The following is a 16,351-nucleotide window of genomic DNA, read 5'->3' as shown; positions in this document are numbered from 1 at the left end:
GGGGGGGGGGGGTGGGGGGGGGGGGGGGTGGGGGGGGGGGGGGGTGGGGGGGGGGGGGGGTGGGGGGGGGGGGGGGTGGGGGGGGGGGGGGGTGGGGGGGGGGGGGGGTGGGGGGGGGGGGGGGTGGGGGGGGGGGGGGGTGGGGGGGGGGGGGGGTGGGGGGGGGGGGGGGTGGGGGGGGGGGGGGGTGGGGGGGGGGGGGGGTGGGGGGGGGGGGGGGTGGGGGGGGGGGGGGGTGGGGGGGGGGGGGGGTGGGGGGGGGGGGGGGTGGGGGGGGGGGGGGGTGGGGGGGGGGGGGGGTGGGGGGGGGGGGGGGTGGGGGGGGGGGGGGGTGGGGGGGGGGGGGGGTGGGGGGGGGGGGGGGTGGGGGGGGGGGGGGGTGGGGGGGGGGGGGGGTGGGGGGGGGGGGGGGTGGGGGGGGGGGGGGGTGGGGGGGGGGGGGGGTGGGGGGGGGGGGGGGTGGGGGGGGGGGGGGGTGGGGGGGGGGGGGGGTGGGGGGGGGGGGGGGTGGGGGGGGGGGGGGGTGGGGGGGGGGGGGGGTGGGGGGGGGGGGGGGTGGGGGGGGGGGGGGGTGGGGGGGGGGGGGGGTGGGGGGGGGGGGGGGTGGGGGGGGGGGGGGGTGGGGGGGGGGGGGGGTGGGGGGGGGGGGGGGTGGGGGGGGGGGGGGGTGGGGGGGGGGGGGGGTGGGGGGGGGGGGGGGTGGGGGGGGGGGGGGGTGGGGGGGGGGGGGGGTGGGGGGGGGGGGGGGTGGGGGGGGGGGGGGGTGGGGGGGGGGGGGGGTGGGGGGGGGGGGGGGTGGGGGGGGGGGGGGGTGGGGGGGGGGGGGGGTGGGGGGGGGGGGGGGTGGGGGGGGGGGGGGGTGGGGGGGGGGGGGGGTGGGGGGGGGGGGGGGTGGGGGGGGGGGGGGGTGGGGGGGGGGGGGGGTGGGGGGGGGGGGGGGTGGGGGGGGGGGGGGGTGGGGGGGGGGGGGGGTGGGGGGGGGGGGGGGTGGGGGGGGGGGGGGGTGGGGGGGGGGGGGGGTGGGGGGGGGGGGGGGTGGGGGGGGGGGGGGGTGGGGGGGGGGGGGGGTGGGGGGGGGGGGGGGTGGGGGGGGGGGGGGGTGGGGGGGGGGGGGGGTGGGGGGGGGGGGGGGTGGGGGGGGGGGGGGGTGGGGGGGGGGGGGGGTGGGGGGGGGGGGGGGTGGGGGGGGGGGGGGGTGGGGGGGGGGGGGGGTGGGGGGGGGGGGGGGTGGGGGGGGGGGGGGGTGGGGGGGGGGGGGGGTGGGGGGGGGGGGGGGTGGGGGGGGGGGGGGGTGGGGGGGGGGGGGGGTGGGGGGGGGGGGGGGTGGGGGGGGGGGGGGGTGGGGGGGGGGGGGGGTGGGGGGGGGGGGGGGTGGGGGGGGGGGGGGGTGGGGGGGGGGGGGGGTGGGGGGGGGGGGGGGTGGGGGGGGGGGGGGGTGGGGGGGGGGGGGGGTGGGGGGGGGGGGGGGTGGGGGGGGGGGGGGGTGGGGGGGGGGGGGGGTGGGGGGGGGGGGGGGTGGGGGGGGGGGGGGGTGGGGGGGGGGGGGGGTGGGGGGGGGGGGGGGTGGGGGGGGGGGGGGGTGGGGGGGGGGGGGGGTGGGGGGGGGGGGGGGTGGGGGGGGGGGGGGGTGGGGGGGGGGGGGGGTGGGGGGGGGGGGGGGTGGGGGGGGGGGGGGGTGGGGGGGGGGGGGGGTGGGGGGGGGGGGGGGTGGGGGGGGGGGGGGGTGGGGGGGGGGGGGGGTGGGGGGGGGGGGGGGTGGGGGGGGGGGGGGGTGGGGGGGGGGGGGGGTGGGGGGGGGGGGGGGTGGGGGGGGGGGGGGGTGGGGGGGGGGGGGGGTGGGGGGGGGGGGGGGTGGGGGGGGGGGGGGGTGGGGGGGGGGGGGGGTGGGGGGGGGGGGGGGTGGGGGGGGGGGGGGGTGGGGGGGGGGGGGGGTGGGGGGGGGGGGGGGTGGGGGGGGGGGGGGGTGGGGGGGGGGGGGGGTGGGGGGGGGGGGGGGTGGGGGGGGGGGGGGGTGGGGGGGGGGGGGGGTGGGGGGGGGGGGGGGTGGGGGGGGGGGGGGGTGGGGGGGGGGGGGGGTGGGGGGGGGGGGGGGTGGGGGGGGGGGGGGGTGGGGGGGGGGGGGGGTGGGGGGGGGGGGGGGTGGGGGGGGGGGGGGGTGGGGGGGGGGGGGGGTGGGGGGGGGGGGGGGTGGGGGGGGGGGGGGGTGGGGGGGGGGGGGGGTGGGGGGGGGGGGGGGTGGGGGGGGGGGGGGGTGGGGGGGGGGGGGGGTGGGGGGGGGGGGGGGTGGGGGGGGGGGGGGGTGGGGGGGGGGGGGGGTGGGGGGGGGGGGGGGTGGGGGGGGGGGGGGGTGGGGGGGGGGGGGGGTGGGGGGGGGGGGGGGTGGGGGGGGGGGGGGGTGGGGGGGGGGGGGGGTGGGGGGGGGGGGGGGTGGGGGGGGGGGGGGGTGGGGGGGGGGGGGGGTGGGGGGGGGGGGGGGTGGGGGGGGGGGGGGGTGGGGGGGGGGGGGGGTGGGGGGGGGGGGGGGTGGGGGGGGGGGGGGGTGGGGGGGGGGGGGGGTGGGGGGGGGGGGGGGTGGGGGGGGGGGGGGGTGGGGGGGGGGGGGGGTGGGGGGGGGGGGGGGTGGGGGGGGGGGGGGGTGGGGGGGGGGGGGGGTGGGGGGGGGGGGGGGTGGGGGGGGGGGGGGGTGGGGGGGGGGGGGGGTGGGGGGGGGGGGGGGTGGGGGGGGGGGGGGGTGGGGGGGGGGGGGGGTGGGGGGGGGGGGGGGTGGGGGGGGGGGGGGGTGGGGGGGGGGGGGGGTGGGGGGGGGGGGGGGTGGGGGGGGGGGGGGGTGGGGGGGGGGGGGGGTGGGGGGGGGGGGGGGTGGGGGGGGGGGGGGGTGGGGGGGGGGGGGGGTGGGGGGGGGGGGGGGTGGGGGGGGGGGGGGGTGGGGGGGGGGGGGGGTGGGGGGGGGGGGGGGTGGGGGGGGGGGGGGGTGGGGGGGGGGGGGGGTGGGGGGGGGGGGGGGTGGGGGGGGGGGGGGGTGGGGGGGGGGGGGGGTGGGGGGGGGGGGGGGTGGGGGGGGGGGGGGGTGGGGGGGGGGGGGGGTGGGGGGGGGGGGGGGTGGGGGGGGGGGGGGGTGGGGGGGGGGGGGGGTGGGGGGGGGGGGGGGTGGGGGGGGGGGGGGGTGGGGGGGGGGGGGGGTGGGGGGGGGGGGGGGTGGGGGGGGGGGGGGGTGGGGGGGGGGGGGGGTGGGGGGGGGGGGGGGTGGGGGGGGGGGGGGGTGGGGGGGGGGGGGGGTGGGGGGGGGGGGGGGTGGGGGGGGGGGGGGGTGGGGGGGGGGGGGGGTGGGGGGGGGGGGGGGTGGGGGGGGGGGGGGGTGGGGGGGGGGGGGGGTGGGGGGGGGGGGGGGTGGGGGGGGGGGGGGGTGGGGGGGGGGGGGGGTGGGGGGGGGGGGGGGTGGGGGGGGGGGGGGGTGGGGGGGGGGGGGGGTGGGGGGGGGGGGGGGTGGGGGGGGGGGGGGGTGGGGGGGGGGGGGGGTGGGGGGGGGGGGGGGTGGGGGGGGGGGGGGGTGGGGGGGGGGGGGGGTGGGGGGGGGGGGGGGTGGGGGGGGGGGGGGGTGGGGGGGGGGGGGGGTGGGGGGGGGGGGGGGTGGGGGGGGGGGGGGGTGGGGGGGGGGGGGGGTGGGGGGGGGGGGGGGTGGGGGGGGGGGGGGGTGGGGGGGGGGGGGGGTGGGGGGGGGGGGGGGTGGGGGGGGGGGGGGGTGGGGGGGGGGGGGGGTGGGGGGGGGGGGGGGTGGGGGGGGGGGGGGGTGGGGGGGGGGGGGGGTGGGGGGGGGGGGGGGTGGGGGGGGGGGGGGGTGGGGGGGGGGGGGGGTGGGGGGGGGGGGGGGTGGGGGGGGGGGGGGGTGGGGGGGGGGGGGGGTGGGGGGGGGGGGGGGTGGGGGGGGGGGGGGGTGGGGGGGGGGGGGGGTGGGGGGGGGGGGGGGTGGGGGGGGGGGGGGGTGGGGGGGGGGGGGGGTGGGGGGGGGGGGGGGTGGGGGGGGGGGGGGGTGGGGGGGGGGGGGGGTGGGGGGGGGGGGGGGTGGGGGGGGGGGGGGGTGGGGGGGGGGGGGGGTGGGGGGGGGGGGGGGTGGGGGGGGGGGGGGGTGGGGGGGGGGGGGGGTGGGGGGGGGGGGGGGTGGGGGGGGGGGGGGGTGGGGGGGGGGGGGGGTGGGGGGGGGGGGGGGTGGGGGGGGGGGGGGGTGGGGGGGGGGGGGGGTGGGGGGGGGGGGGGGTGGGGGGGGGGGGGGGTGGGGGGGGGGGGGGGTGGGGGGGGGGGGGGGTGGGGGGGGGGGGGGGTGGGGGGGGGGGGGGGTGGGGGGGGGGGGGGGTGGGGGGGGGGGGGGGTGGGGGGGGGGGGGGGTGGGGGGGGGGGGGGGTGGGGGGGGGGGGGGGTGGGGGGGGGGGGGGGTGGGGGGGGGGGGGGGTGGGGGGGGGGGGGGGTGGGGGGGGGGGGGGGTGGGGGGGGGGGGGGGTGGGGGGGGGGGGGGGTGGGGGGGGGGGGGGGTGGGGGGGGGGGGGGGTGGGGGGGGGGGGGGGTGGGGGGGGGGGGGGGTGGGGGGGGGGGGGGGTGGGGGGGGGGGGGGGTGGGGGGGGGGGGGGGTGGGGGGGGGGGGGGGTGGGGGGGGGGGGGGGTGGGGGGGGGGGGGGGTGGGGGGGGGGGGGGGTGGGGGGGGGGGGGGGTGGGGGGGGGGGGGGGTGGGGGGGGGGGGGGGTGGGGGGGGGGGGGGGTGGGGGGGGGGGGGGGTGGGGGGGGGGGGGGGTGGGGGGGGGGGGGGGTGGGGGGGGGGGGGGGTGGGGGGGGGGGGGGGTGGGGGGGGGGGGGGGTGGGGGGGGGGGGGGGTGGGGGGGGGGGGGGGTGGGGGGGGGGGGGGGTGGGGGGGGGGGGGGGTGGGGGGGGGGGGGGGTGGGGGGGGGGGGGGGTGGGGGGGGGGGGGGGTGGGGGGGGGGGGGGGTGGGGGGGGGGGGGGGTGGGGGGGGGGGGGGGTGGGGGGGGGGGGGGGTGGGGGGGGGGGGGGGTGGGGGGGGGGGGGGGTGGGGGGGGGGGGGGGTGGGGGGGGGGGGGGGTGGGGGGGGGGGGGGGTGGGGGGGGGGGGGGGTGGGGGGGGGGGGGGGTGGGGGGGGGGGGGGGTGGGGGGGGGGGGGGGTGGGGGGGGGGGGGGGTGGGGGGGGGGGGGGGTGGGGGGGGGGGGGGGTGGGGGGGGGGGGGGGTGGGGGGGGGGGGGGGTGGGGGGGGGGGGGGGTGGGGGGGGGGGGGGGTGGGGGGGGGGGGGGGTGGGGGGGGGGGGGGGTGGGGGGGGGGGGGGGTGGGGGGGGGGGGGGGTGGGGGGGGGGGGGGGTGGGGGGGGGGGGGGGTGGGGGGGGGGGGGGGTGGGGGGGGGGGGGGGTGGGGGGGGGGGGGGGTGGGGGGGGGGGGGGGTGGGGGGGGGGGGGGGTGGGGGGGGGGGGGGGTGGGGGGGGGGGGGGGTGGGGGGGGGGGGGGGTGGGGGGGGGGGGGGGTGGGGGGGGGGGGGGGTGGGGGGGGGGGGGGGTGGGGGGGGGGGGGGGTGGGGGGGGGGGGGGGTGGGGGGGGGGGGGGGTGGGGGGGGGGGGGGGTGGGGGGGGGGGGGGGTGGGGGGGGGGGGGGGTGGGGGGGGGGGGGGGTGGGGGGGGGGGGGGGTGGGGGGGGGGGGGGGTGGGGGGGGGGGGGGGTGGGGGGGGGGGGGGGTGGGGGGGGGGGGGGGTGGGGGGGGGGGGGGGTGGGGGGGGGGGGGGGTGGGGGGGGGGGGGGGTGGGGGGGGGGGGGGGTGGGGGGGGGGGGGGGTGGGGGGGGGGGGGGGTGGGGGGGGGGGGGGGTGGGGGGGGGGGGGGGTGGGGGGGGGGGGGGGTGGGGGGGGGGGGGGGTGGGGGGGGGGGGGGGTGGGGGGGGGGGGGGGTGGGGGGGGGGGGGGGTGGGGGGGGGGGGGGGTGGGGGGGGGGGGGGGTGGGGGGGGGGGGGGGTGGGGGGGGGGGGGGGTGGGGGGGGGGGGGGGTGGGGGGGGGGGGGGGTGGGGGGGGGGGGGGGTGGGGGGGGGGGGGGGTGGGGGGGGGGGGGGGTGGGGGGGGGGGGGGGTGGGGGGGGGGGGGGGTGGGGGGGGGGGGGGGTGGGGGGGGGGGGGGGTGGGGGGGGGGGGGGGTGGGGGGGGGGGGGGGTGGGGGGGGGGGGGGGTGGGGGGGGGGGGGGGTGGGGGGGGGGGGGGGTGGGGGGGGGGGGGGGTGGGGGGGGGGGGGGGTGGGGGGGGGGGGGGGTGGGGGGGGGGGGGGGTGGGGGGGGGGGGGGGTGGGGGGGGGGGGGGGTGGGGGGGGGGGGGGGTGGGGGGGGGGGGGGGTGGGGGGGGGGGGGGGTGGGGGGGGGGGGGGGTGGGGGGGGGGGGGGGTGGGGGGGGGGGGGGGTGGGGGGGGGGGGGGGTGGGGGGGGGGGGGGGTGGGGGGGGGGGGGGGTGGGGGGGGGGGGGGGTGGGGGGGGGGGGGGGTGGGGGGGGGGGGGGGTGGGGGGGGGGGGGGGTGGGGGGGGGGGGGGGTGGGGGGGGGGGGGGGTGGGGGGGGGGGGGGGTGGGGGGGGGGGGGGGTGGGGGGGGGGGGGGGTGGGGGGGGGGGGGGGTGGGGGGGGGGGGGGGTGGGGGGGGGGGGGGGTGGGGGGGGGGGGGGGTGGGGGGGGGGGGGGGTGGGGGGGGGGGGGGGTGGGGGGGGGGGGGGGTGGGGGGGGGGGGGGGTGGGGGGGGGGGGGGGTGGGGGGGGGGGGGGGTGGGGGGGGGGGGGGGTGGGGGGGGGGGGGGGTGGGGGGGGGGGGGGGTGGGGGGGGGGGGGGGTGGGGGGGGGGGGGGGTGGGGGGGGGGGGGGGTGGGGGGGGGGGGGGGTGGGGGGGGGGGGGGGTGGGGGGGGGGGGGGGTGGGGGGGGGGGGGGGTGGGGGGGGGGGGGGGTGGGGGGGGGGGGGGGTGGGGGGGGGGGGGGGTGGGGGGGGGGGGGGGTGGGGGGGGGGGGGGGTGGGGGGGGGGGGGGGTGGGGGGGGGGGGGGGTGGGGGGGGGGGGGGGTGGGGGGGGGGGGGGGTGGGGGGGGGGGGGGGTGGGGGGGGGGGGGGGTGGGGGGGGGGGGGGGTGGGGGGGGGGGGGGGTGGGGGGGGGGGGGGGTGGGGGGGGGGGGGGGTGGGGGGGGGGGGGGGTGGGGGGGGGGGGGGGTGGGGGGGGGGGGGGGTGGGGGGGGGGGGGGGTGGGGGGGGGGGGGGGTGGGGGGGGGGGGGGGTGGGGGGGGGGGGGGGTGGGGGGGGGGGGGGGTGGGGGGGGGGGGGGGTGGGGGGGGGGGGGGGTGGGGGGGGGGGGGGGTGGGGGGGGGGGGGGGTGGGGGGGGGGGGGGGTGGGGGGGGGGGGGGGTGGGGGGGGGGGGGGGTGGGGGGGGGGGGGGGTGGGGGGGGGGGGGGGTGGGGGGGGGGGGGGGTGGGGGGGGGGGGGGGTGGGGGGGGGGGGGGGTGGGGGGGGGGGGGGGTGGGGGGGGGGGGGGGTGGGGGGGGGGGGGGGTGGGGGGGGGGGGGGGTGGGGGGGGGGGGGGGTGGGGGGGGGGGGGGGTGGGGGGGGGGGGGGGTGGGGGGGGGGGGGGGTGGGGGGGGGGGGGGGTGGGGGGGGGGGGGGGTGGGGGGGGGGGGGGGTGGGGGGGGGGGGGGGTGGGGGGGGGGGGGGGTGGGGGGGGGGGGGGGTGGGGGGGGGGGGGGGTGGGGGGGGGGGGGGGTGGGGGGGGGGGGGGGTGGGGGGGGGGGGGGGTGGGGGGGGGGGGGGGTGGGGGGGGGGGGGGGTGGGGGGGGGGGGGGGTGGGGGGGGGGGGGGGTGGGGGGGGGGGGGGGTGGGGGGGGGGGGGGGTGGGGGGGGGGGGGGGTGGGGGGGGGGGGGGGTGGGGGGGGGGGGGGGTGGGGGGGGGGGGGGGTGGGGGGGGGGGGGGGTGGGGGGGGGGGGGGGTGGGGGGGGGGGGGGGTGGGGGGGGGGGGGGGTGGGGGGGGGGGGGGGTGGGGGGGGGGGGGGGTGGGGGGGGGGGGGGGTGGGGGGGGGGGGGGGTGGGGGGGGGGGGGGGTGGGGGGGGGGGGGGGTGGGGGGGGGGGGGGGTGGGGGGGGGGGGGGGTGGGGGGGGGGGGGGGTGGGGGGGGGGGGGGGTGGGGGGGGGGGGGGGTGGGGGGGGGGGGGGGTGGGGGGGGGGGGGGGTGGGGGGGGGGGGGGGTGGGGGGGGGGGGGGGTGGGGGGGGGGGGGGGTGGGGGGGGGGGGGGGTGGGGGGGGGGGGGGGTGGGGGGGGGGGGGGGTGGGGGGGGGGGGGGGTGGGGGGGGGGGGGGGTGGGGGGGGGGGGGGGTGGGGGGGGGGGGGGGTGGGGGGGGGGGGGGGTGGGGGGGGGGGGGGGTGGGGGGGGGGGGGGGTGGGGGGGGGGGGGGGTGGGGGGGGGGGGGGGTGGGGGGGGGGGGGGGTGGGGGGGGGGGGGGGTGGGGGGGGGGGGGGGTGGGGGGGGGGGGGGGTGGGGGGGGGGGGGGGTGGGGGGGGGGGGGGGTGGGGGGGGGGGGGGGTGGGGGGGGGGGGGGGTGGGGGGGGGGGGGGGTGGGGGGGGGGGGGGGTGGGGGGGGGGGGGGGTGGGGGGGGGGGGGGGTGGGGGGGGGGGGGGGTGGGGGGGGGGGGGGGTGGGGGGGGGGGGGGGTGGGGGGGGGGGGGGGTGGGGGGGGGGGGGGGTGGGGGGGGGGGGGGGTGGGGGGGGGGGGGGGTGGGGGGGGGGGGGGGTGGGGGGGGGGGGGGGTGGGGGGGGGGGGGGGTGGGGGGGGGGGGGGGTGGGGGGGGGGGGGGGTGGGGGGGGGGGGGGGTGGGGGGGGGGGGGGGTGGGGGGGGGGGGGGGTGGGGGGGGGGGGGGGTGGGGGGGGGGGGGGGTGGGGGGGGGGGGGGGTGGGGGGGGGGGGGGGTGGGGGGGGGGGGGGGTGGGGGGGGGGGGGGGTGGGGGGGGGGGGGGGTGGGGGGGGGGGGGGGTGGGGGGGGGGGGGGGTGGGGGGGGGGGGGGGTGGGGGGGGGGGGGGGTGGGGGGGGGGGGGGGTGGGGGGGGGGGGGGGTGGGGGGGGGGGGGGGTGGGGGGGGGGGGGGGTGGGGGGGGGGGGGGGTGGGGGGGGGGGGGGGTGGGGGGGGGGGGGGGTGGGGGGGGGGGGGGGTGGGGGGGGGGGGGGGTGGGGGGGGGGGGGGGTGGGGGGGGGGGGGGGTGGGGGGGGGGGGGGGTGGGGGGGGGGGGGGGTGGGGGGGGGGGGGGGTGGGGGGGGGGGGGGGTGGGGGGGGGGGGGGGTGGGGGGGGGGGGGGGTGGGGGGGGGGGGGGGTGGGGGGGGGGGGGGGTGGGGGGGGGGGGGGGTGGGGGGGGGGGGGGGTGGGGGGGGGGGGGGGTGGGGGGGGGGGGGGGTGGGGGGGGGGGGGGGTGGGGGGGGGGGGGGGTGGGGGGGGGGGGGGGTGGGGGGGGGGGGGGGTGGGGGGGGGGGGGGGTGGGGGGGGGGGGGGGTGGGGGGGGGGGGGGGTGGGGGGGGGGGGGGGTGGGGGGGGGGGGGGGTGGGGGGGGGGGGGGGTGGGGGGGGGGGGGGGTGGGGGGGGGGGGGGGTGGGGGGGGGGGGGGGTGGGGGGGGGGGGGGGTGGGGGGGGGGGGGGGTGGGGGGGGGGGGGGGTGGGGGGGGGGGGGGGTGGGGGGGGGGGGGGGTGGGGGGGGGGGGGGGTGGGGGGGGGGGGGGGTGGGGGGGGGGGGGGGTGGGGGGGGGGGGGGGTGGGGGGGGGGGGGGGTGGGGGGGGGGGGGGGTGGGGGGGGGGGGGGGTGGGGGGGGGGGGGGGTGGGGGGGGGGGGGGGTGGGGGGGGGGGGGGGTGGGGGGGGGGGGGGGTGGGGGGGGGGGGGGGTGGGGGGGGGGGGGGGTGGGGGGGGGGGGGGGTGGGGGGGGGGGGGGGTGGGGGGGGGGGGGGGTGGGGGGGGGGGGGGGTGGGGGGGGGGGGGGGTGGGGGGGGGGGGGGGTGGGGGGGGGGGGGGGTGGGGGGGGGGGGGGGTGGGGGGGGGGGGGGGTGGGGGGGGGGGGGGGTGGGGGGGGGGGGGGGTGGGGGGGGGGGGGGGTGGGGGGGGGGGGGGGTGGGGGGGGGGGGGGGTGGGGGGGGGGGGGGGTGGGGGGGGGGGGGGGTGGGGGGGGGGGGGGGTGGGGGGGGGGGGGGGTGGGGGGGGGGGGGGGTGGGGGGGGGGGGGGGTGGGGGGGGGGGGGGGTGGGGGGGGGGGGGGGTGGGGGGGGGGGGGGGTGGGGGGGGGGGGGGGTGGGGGGGGGGGGGGGTGGGGGGGGGGGGGGGTGGGGGGGGGGGGGGGTGGGGGGGGGGGGGGGTGGGGGGGGGGGGGGGTGGGGGGGGGGGGGGGTGGGGGGGGGGGGGGGTGGGGGGGGGGGGGGGTGGGGGGGGGGGGGGGTGGGGGGGGGGGGGGGTGGGGGGGGGGGGGGGTGGGGGGGGGGGGGGGTGGGGGGGGGGGGGGGTGGGGGGGGGGGGGGGTGGGGGGGGGGGGGGGTGGGGGGGGGGGGGGGTGGGGGGGGGGGGGGGTGGGGGGGGGGGGGGGTGGGGGGGGGGGGGGGTGGGGGGGGGGGGGGGTGGGGGGGGGGGGGGGTGGGGGGGGGGGGGGGTGGGGGGGGGGGGGGGTGGGGGGGGGGGGGGGTGGGGGGGGGGGGGGGTGGGGGGGGGGGGGGGTGGGGGGGGGGGGGGGTGGGGGGGGGGGGGGGTGGGGGGGGGGGGGGGTGGGGGGGGGGGGGGGTGGGGGGGGGGGGGGGTGGGGGGGGGGGGGGGTGGGGGGGGGGGGGGGTGGGGGGGGGGGGGGGTGGGGGGGGGGGGGGGTGGGGGGGGGGGGGGGTGGGGGGGGGGGGGGGTGGGGGGGGGGGGGGGTGGGGGGGGGGGGGGGTGGGGGGGGGGGGGGGTGGGGGGGGGGGGGGGTGGGGGGGGGGGGGGGTGGGGGGGGGGGGGGGTGGGGGGGGGGGGGGGTGGGGGGGGGGGGGGGTGGGGGGGGGGGGGGGTGGGGGGGGGGGGGGGTGGGGGGGGGGGGGGACTGCGGCTCTCCAGATGTTCATGGACTTCAAATCCCATCAGCCCCATGCTGGCAGTGGCTGATGGGATTTGAAGTCCATGAACATCTGGAGAGCCGCAGGTTGCGGACCCTGGGCTAAATAGTCCGGAGGCATCAATGGCACAGGTGAGACTGTGGAAGTCCGGGAGAAGATCTAGTCTATTTCTATCTCTTACATTTTCCCTTCGAAGGTGCGCCGCCGTACCAGGCTCTGCTATCTGCCGTCTTGCTCCTCCCGGCTCCGTGAGACAGGTTCAGATGACAGAGAATACCCACAAAGATGCCTTACACTGAATCAGATCATCAAGGTCAATTTATCTACTCGGCTTAGCAGCGACTCTCCAGAGGAGAGGCTGAAGAGGAGCGAGGGAAGGAAAGTGCTAAAGTAGATCAGCGACACCCTTCAGAGGTGGCATTTTGCAAGGTCACATGTGTGACTGGAGAGATCTGAAGAAGCACGCACACGCCGGCAAGGCAATGAGGAGAAAAGGCTGGCTGCTGAGAGACCCACCCAATTCTGCCTGTGAATGGAAAGGAGCAGAACAGAGCCGGGTGTCAATTCGGACTGTGCAGCACGTCTGTGGCTTCCTGAGGTCCTCAGCTTCCGAATGCAAGAAGAGAACTCCCAGCCCTTGTGACAGCAAAAATATGCTTGGAAGGGTGCAAGAAATGCCTACTGAACCAGGGGCGTAGCTGCAATGGGGATATCTGGGGCAGCTCGCCCTGGGCGTTGCCATTGGAGTCACGTGTCGGGGCAGGGCGTGTCGGGGGGGGGGGCAGTTCATGTCCCAGGCACAGTTTCCCCTTCCTTTGCACTGTACTGAACTCTCAAAATGGTCCAAAAACTTCAGTGGGAGGACCTCAGTTTTCAGAATCTTGCACAGCTCTTCCCAAGACTAGCAAAAATTATGGCATGTAGTAATATATGTATACACACACACACACACAATAAAAAGATAGATGTTTTTCTCAACCATTAGCATCATTCCTGCAGGCTCTGGAATTCAATTTTTCTTGGCACAGAACTTTTAACTGTATAAGTGAACAGTCCAAGGGACAACGCCACTCAAACTCTGCATCCAAGCAGAAGATGGAGCAGTGTCTTGCAAAAAGTAGGATTCCTTAGCAAGCAATGTGCGCTCCAGGCAGATACCTAGGTGGAAAAATTTTGGAAGCATGCTTGTTTTTAAAATACAACACAGAAAATCATAGCCTAAGAGCCAGCGTGGTGTAGTGGTTAAGAGCAGGTACACACTAATCTGGAGAACCAAGTTTGATACCCCGTTCCGCCACCTGAGTTGTGGAGGCTTAGCTGGTGAGCCAGAGTAGTTTGTGCACTCCAACACATGCCAGCTGGGTGACCTTGGGCTACTTCCAGTTCTTCGGAGCTCTCTCAGTCCCAACCACCTCACAGGGTGTTTGTTGTGGGGGGGGGGGGGGAGGAGCTGGGAATCAAACCCAGTTCTCCAGATTAAAGTCTACCACTTTTAACCACTACACCACTACTCTGAGAGTCAAAGATTTTGAGAGTCACACAGAGAGTTTGGGCTGTTGAAAGGTCATACTCCCAAAATGTTGCTGGTCTCTAGTTACTAGTCTCGAGTTTCATTCTTCTACTACAGACCCATGCAGGTACCCTTCAAAATACTGCAAGGTTGTGGCTGTTCCCTGAGCTGAGATCTGAGGCTGAACAAGGGCTGGAATCCAGGCTACCACTAAGCCCTTCCAACTTGCCTCTTGTCTTAATTCCTGCTTCTGAAGCCGCCGTTTTCTACATCACAGGTGTCCAACTCGCGGCCCTCCAGATGTTATGGACTACACTTCCCATCATCCCCTGCCAGCATGATGCTGGCAGGGGATGATGGGAACTGTAGTCCATAACATCTGGAGGGCCGCGAGTTGCGACACCCATGCTCTACATCTTCTTTCCTCCAACTCTCCTTCCATTTGCCAATGGACTCCTTTAACATCCCATGCGTTATGGGTTGGGCTTAGTACACCTCGAGCTCAGCAGCCTTTGAGCCACGAGACCCTATAAAACGGAGACGATCGCGGCCTCTTAAACTCAGAGGAATCCCGCCTGGCTGCCACCGCGTGCCGTCCCTCTACTACAAACAAAAGCCTCAACAAAAATATTACATCATTTCTTGCAAGCAGCACGCCACCTGCCCCTGGCTCAGACTGGCCCCTTGACTTACCTTTGAGAGATCCTCCGTCCCTCCCTGCTGGCTCTGACTGAGGAGAGGAGAATGCCTCATCAGGGGGTCCTGCAGCAGCTCCAGCCGGGGGCGTTTGGTTTCGAGGAACTCCATTTCTGACTGTTTGCTCAGGTCGGATAGGTAGGCGTGTGCTTCAACTCTGGCGTGCAGCTCCTGAGACCTGCGGGGGTGGGGGGGAGGGAATGGAGGTGGGCATTAGAAAGAATCAGCTGCAGACACTCCAGGCCATCTCAGTCTCGGGCTGCAAAGAGGAATCGGTATGCATCTGGCAAAAAGGTTTCACCTTTAAGTAGATATGCTGGTAACCAGGGCGTATCTGCCAGAGGGACACAGGGTATCACATCCCCAGGCACATGCCATCTAATCATGGGGGGTGCCAGGCCCAGGCTGCGCTCGCCAGCTCTAGGTGGTAGACCTGGGTGCCTAGCTGGCTCCGGGTGGTAGACCTGGGTGCCTCGTTGGCTCCAGGTGGTAGACCTGGGTGCCTAGCTGGCTCCGGGTGGTAGACCTGGGTGCCTCGTTGGCTCCAGGGGGTAGACCTGGAACGCTGATACTGGTCAGTAACCTGCCCCTTCCCAGCAACAGGTGGTAGATCTGGGCACCGGGGGGAGGAGGAAATTTGTCTCCACGCTCCATTTTTCCTAGATAGGCCTCTGCCATTAACTGAACCTAGGACCTTCTGTGTGAAAAGCAGACGCTCTACCATAGAGACACAGTCCTCTGGCTTTTTGCCCCTGGCTGCTCAGAGATGCTACTTGCCAGCCCTGGACATACAATTTCTCACCAGTATGGTACATTTTCTCCCTTCCTTGCAAAGTGTTGTGGCATCTTTGGGACCTTTGCTCTTGCAGCAGGCCTATAAGGTGGTGGGTACGAAGTTCCACCTCAACCAGATCCAATAAGTTCACAGCTGCCAACAGGCAAAACGGAGGCTGTTAGTAACCTATCAGAGCAGGGATCCTGGTTGCTGAAACCAGAGGACCTGGAAGTTATTTAATGGAAATCAGAGAATGCAAGGAGGAAAAGAAGAACTTGCTTCCAGTGGTCAAAGATGGGTGGGATGGGCACACGGGTGGAATCCTCACCTGATACCTGTGCAGACCACCAGGTACAAGGAGGAAACTTACATCCACTGGTCAAAGGTGCATGGGATGGGCACATGGGCAGAATCCTCACCAGATACCTGCTCAGACCGTCAGGTGGAGATCCACTGCAGAAGACACATTTAGTGGGTTTTTTGCCCTTTTGGAAACCACAGAATACACAGAAGCAGAAGGCCACAACCAATACGTGGCCACCTGCTTTAACTGGGGACCAAGAATTTACAGGAAAAGGATCCTGTCAAGCAGAGAAAATATTCTTCATAAAGGCATCCACCTGTACCCTTTCTCTGAAACCGTATTTTCATTGCCGAATCTTGCGTTCACATCACAGAGCACCGCGCACCCCCACCCTTTTCCATGTTCCTAACTCCTCAATCAACAGGATTAATCGCCTTCAATAAGCGTAGCAATTAAGCCTTCCCCTCTCGCCACACTTCGCACGTCAGCTTCAGGGGGCCCCAAACGCACGTCGGCTTATTAATGTGCGCAGAATATATTGTTATTGACAAAAGGAACACACTTCTCGTTACCATGGGACAAATGCTTCAAAACCCTAATTGCTGTGAAGGAAAAAGAAAACAACCCCAACGACACAACCGACTCCAATAAGGAATGACTCACAAAACTACTGAAATAATCAACGCTCCTCTGTACCTTTGCTTTGCAGATAAGTAAAGGGGGGGGGGGAGATAATAAATGGGGCAAGCGAAGTGCACACGCACCCACTTACTGCAGCTTGCGATTCCTCCCTCAACAGGGACTGAATTATAACAATTAATCTTTTCCCCTAAAAGCACAACACGTAACACACTCTCCGATCCATATATCCAATTGCCTGAAATGACTTTGTGAAACAAACCTCGCGTTCACAAACAAACACCAAAGATGGAGCAGAGAGACATAGATGAGATCACCAATGTGGTATACCAGAGTAGCAATTTTGGACTGGAAAGACCCAGATTCAAAAATATGACCCCAAAGACACTTTCACCTGTTTTTTAGCTGACGGCTAAGAAAAATAGTAACCCACTGGGGCTCCACAAAGCTCACTGAGTATTTTCCAGTTCATTTTCAGAAGGTTTAACACCCTTCAGTCTCTGGCAACAGCTAGACCAGGGGTCTGGGTCTGCAACCTGTGGCTCTCCAGATATTCATGGATTACATTTCCCATCAGCCCCTGCCACCATGGCCAATTGGTTGAGGCCCGGTGGCGTAGAGCAATCACCTTAGCTGGTTTAATGCTCTGCCTTCTTCCCTTAGCCTTGGATGCCACCTTGGAATTCCACATAAAGAAAGGAAATGCCCGTGTGGCATGGGTTCTGTGGAAACAGTATCTCATATGCCGTTGAATTGTCCTTTTTATGAGATAGATAGGAAGAAGTGTAGTCCATGAACATCTGGAGAGCCACAGGTTGCAGACCCCTGAGCTAGACTTTTCCTGCTTTTTTTCTGAAGGGGGTACTTTTTTAAGGATAAAGGCTTCCCACGAAAATACCGCACCCACTGTCCTATTGTGTCCTATTGTGTTCCACTCCCATGTTAAAGGTGAAAATATAATTCTGCTTCAATTCTACATACAATTCTGGGCACCAGGTATCAAGTGCAGAAGCCATGTTTTCCTGGAAGAATGCCACATCATCTCTGAATTTTCAACAGCACACTTGGAGGGTTGGTAACCCCGTGGCAAGGTCACTCAGCAGGTTTTGTGTGGAGGAGTGGGGAATCAAAGGCGGTTGGTTCTCAAGGTAAGAGTCCGTCTACACCACATTGGCGACACCAAATGTCTTTTCTCACCTGTGTCCATGACCAAGTTTAAAAAAAACTCCAGTGGTACCGTGTTTCCTGAAAATAAGACAGTGTCTTATATTAATTTTTGCTCCCAAAGATGCGCTATGTCTTATTTTCAGGAGATGTCTTATTTTTCTGT

General features: G+C 79.5%; 1 protein-coding gene across 1 annotated transcript in view; it reads right to left on the bottom strand.

Moving 5' to 3' along the window:
• Nucleotides 1–16,351, bottom strand: part of NCOR2 (nuclear receptor corepressor 2) — a 343,452-nt gene that overhangs the window by 191,500 nt on the left and 135,601 nt on the right. The window contains 1 exon segment of the mRNA XM_048513864.1: nucleotides 13,268–13,481. Within this exon segment, the coding sequence (XP_048369821.1) occupies nucleotides 13,268–13,481 (214 nt within the window).

This window comes from Sphaerodactylus townsendi, linkage group LG13 (genome assembly GCF_021028975.2).
Source record: "Sphaerodactylus townsendi isolate TG3544 linkage group LG13, MPM_Stown_v2.3, whole genome shotgun sequence".
NCBI classification, from domain to species: domain Eukaryota; kingdom Metazoa; phylum Chordata; class Lepidosauria; order Squamata; family Sphaerodactylidae; genus Sphaerodactylus; species Sphaerodactylus townsendi.
Note: the sequence above shows the minus strand (reverse complement) of the source record. Positions and strands in the feature narration are given on the sequence as shown.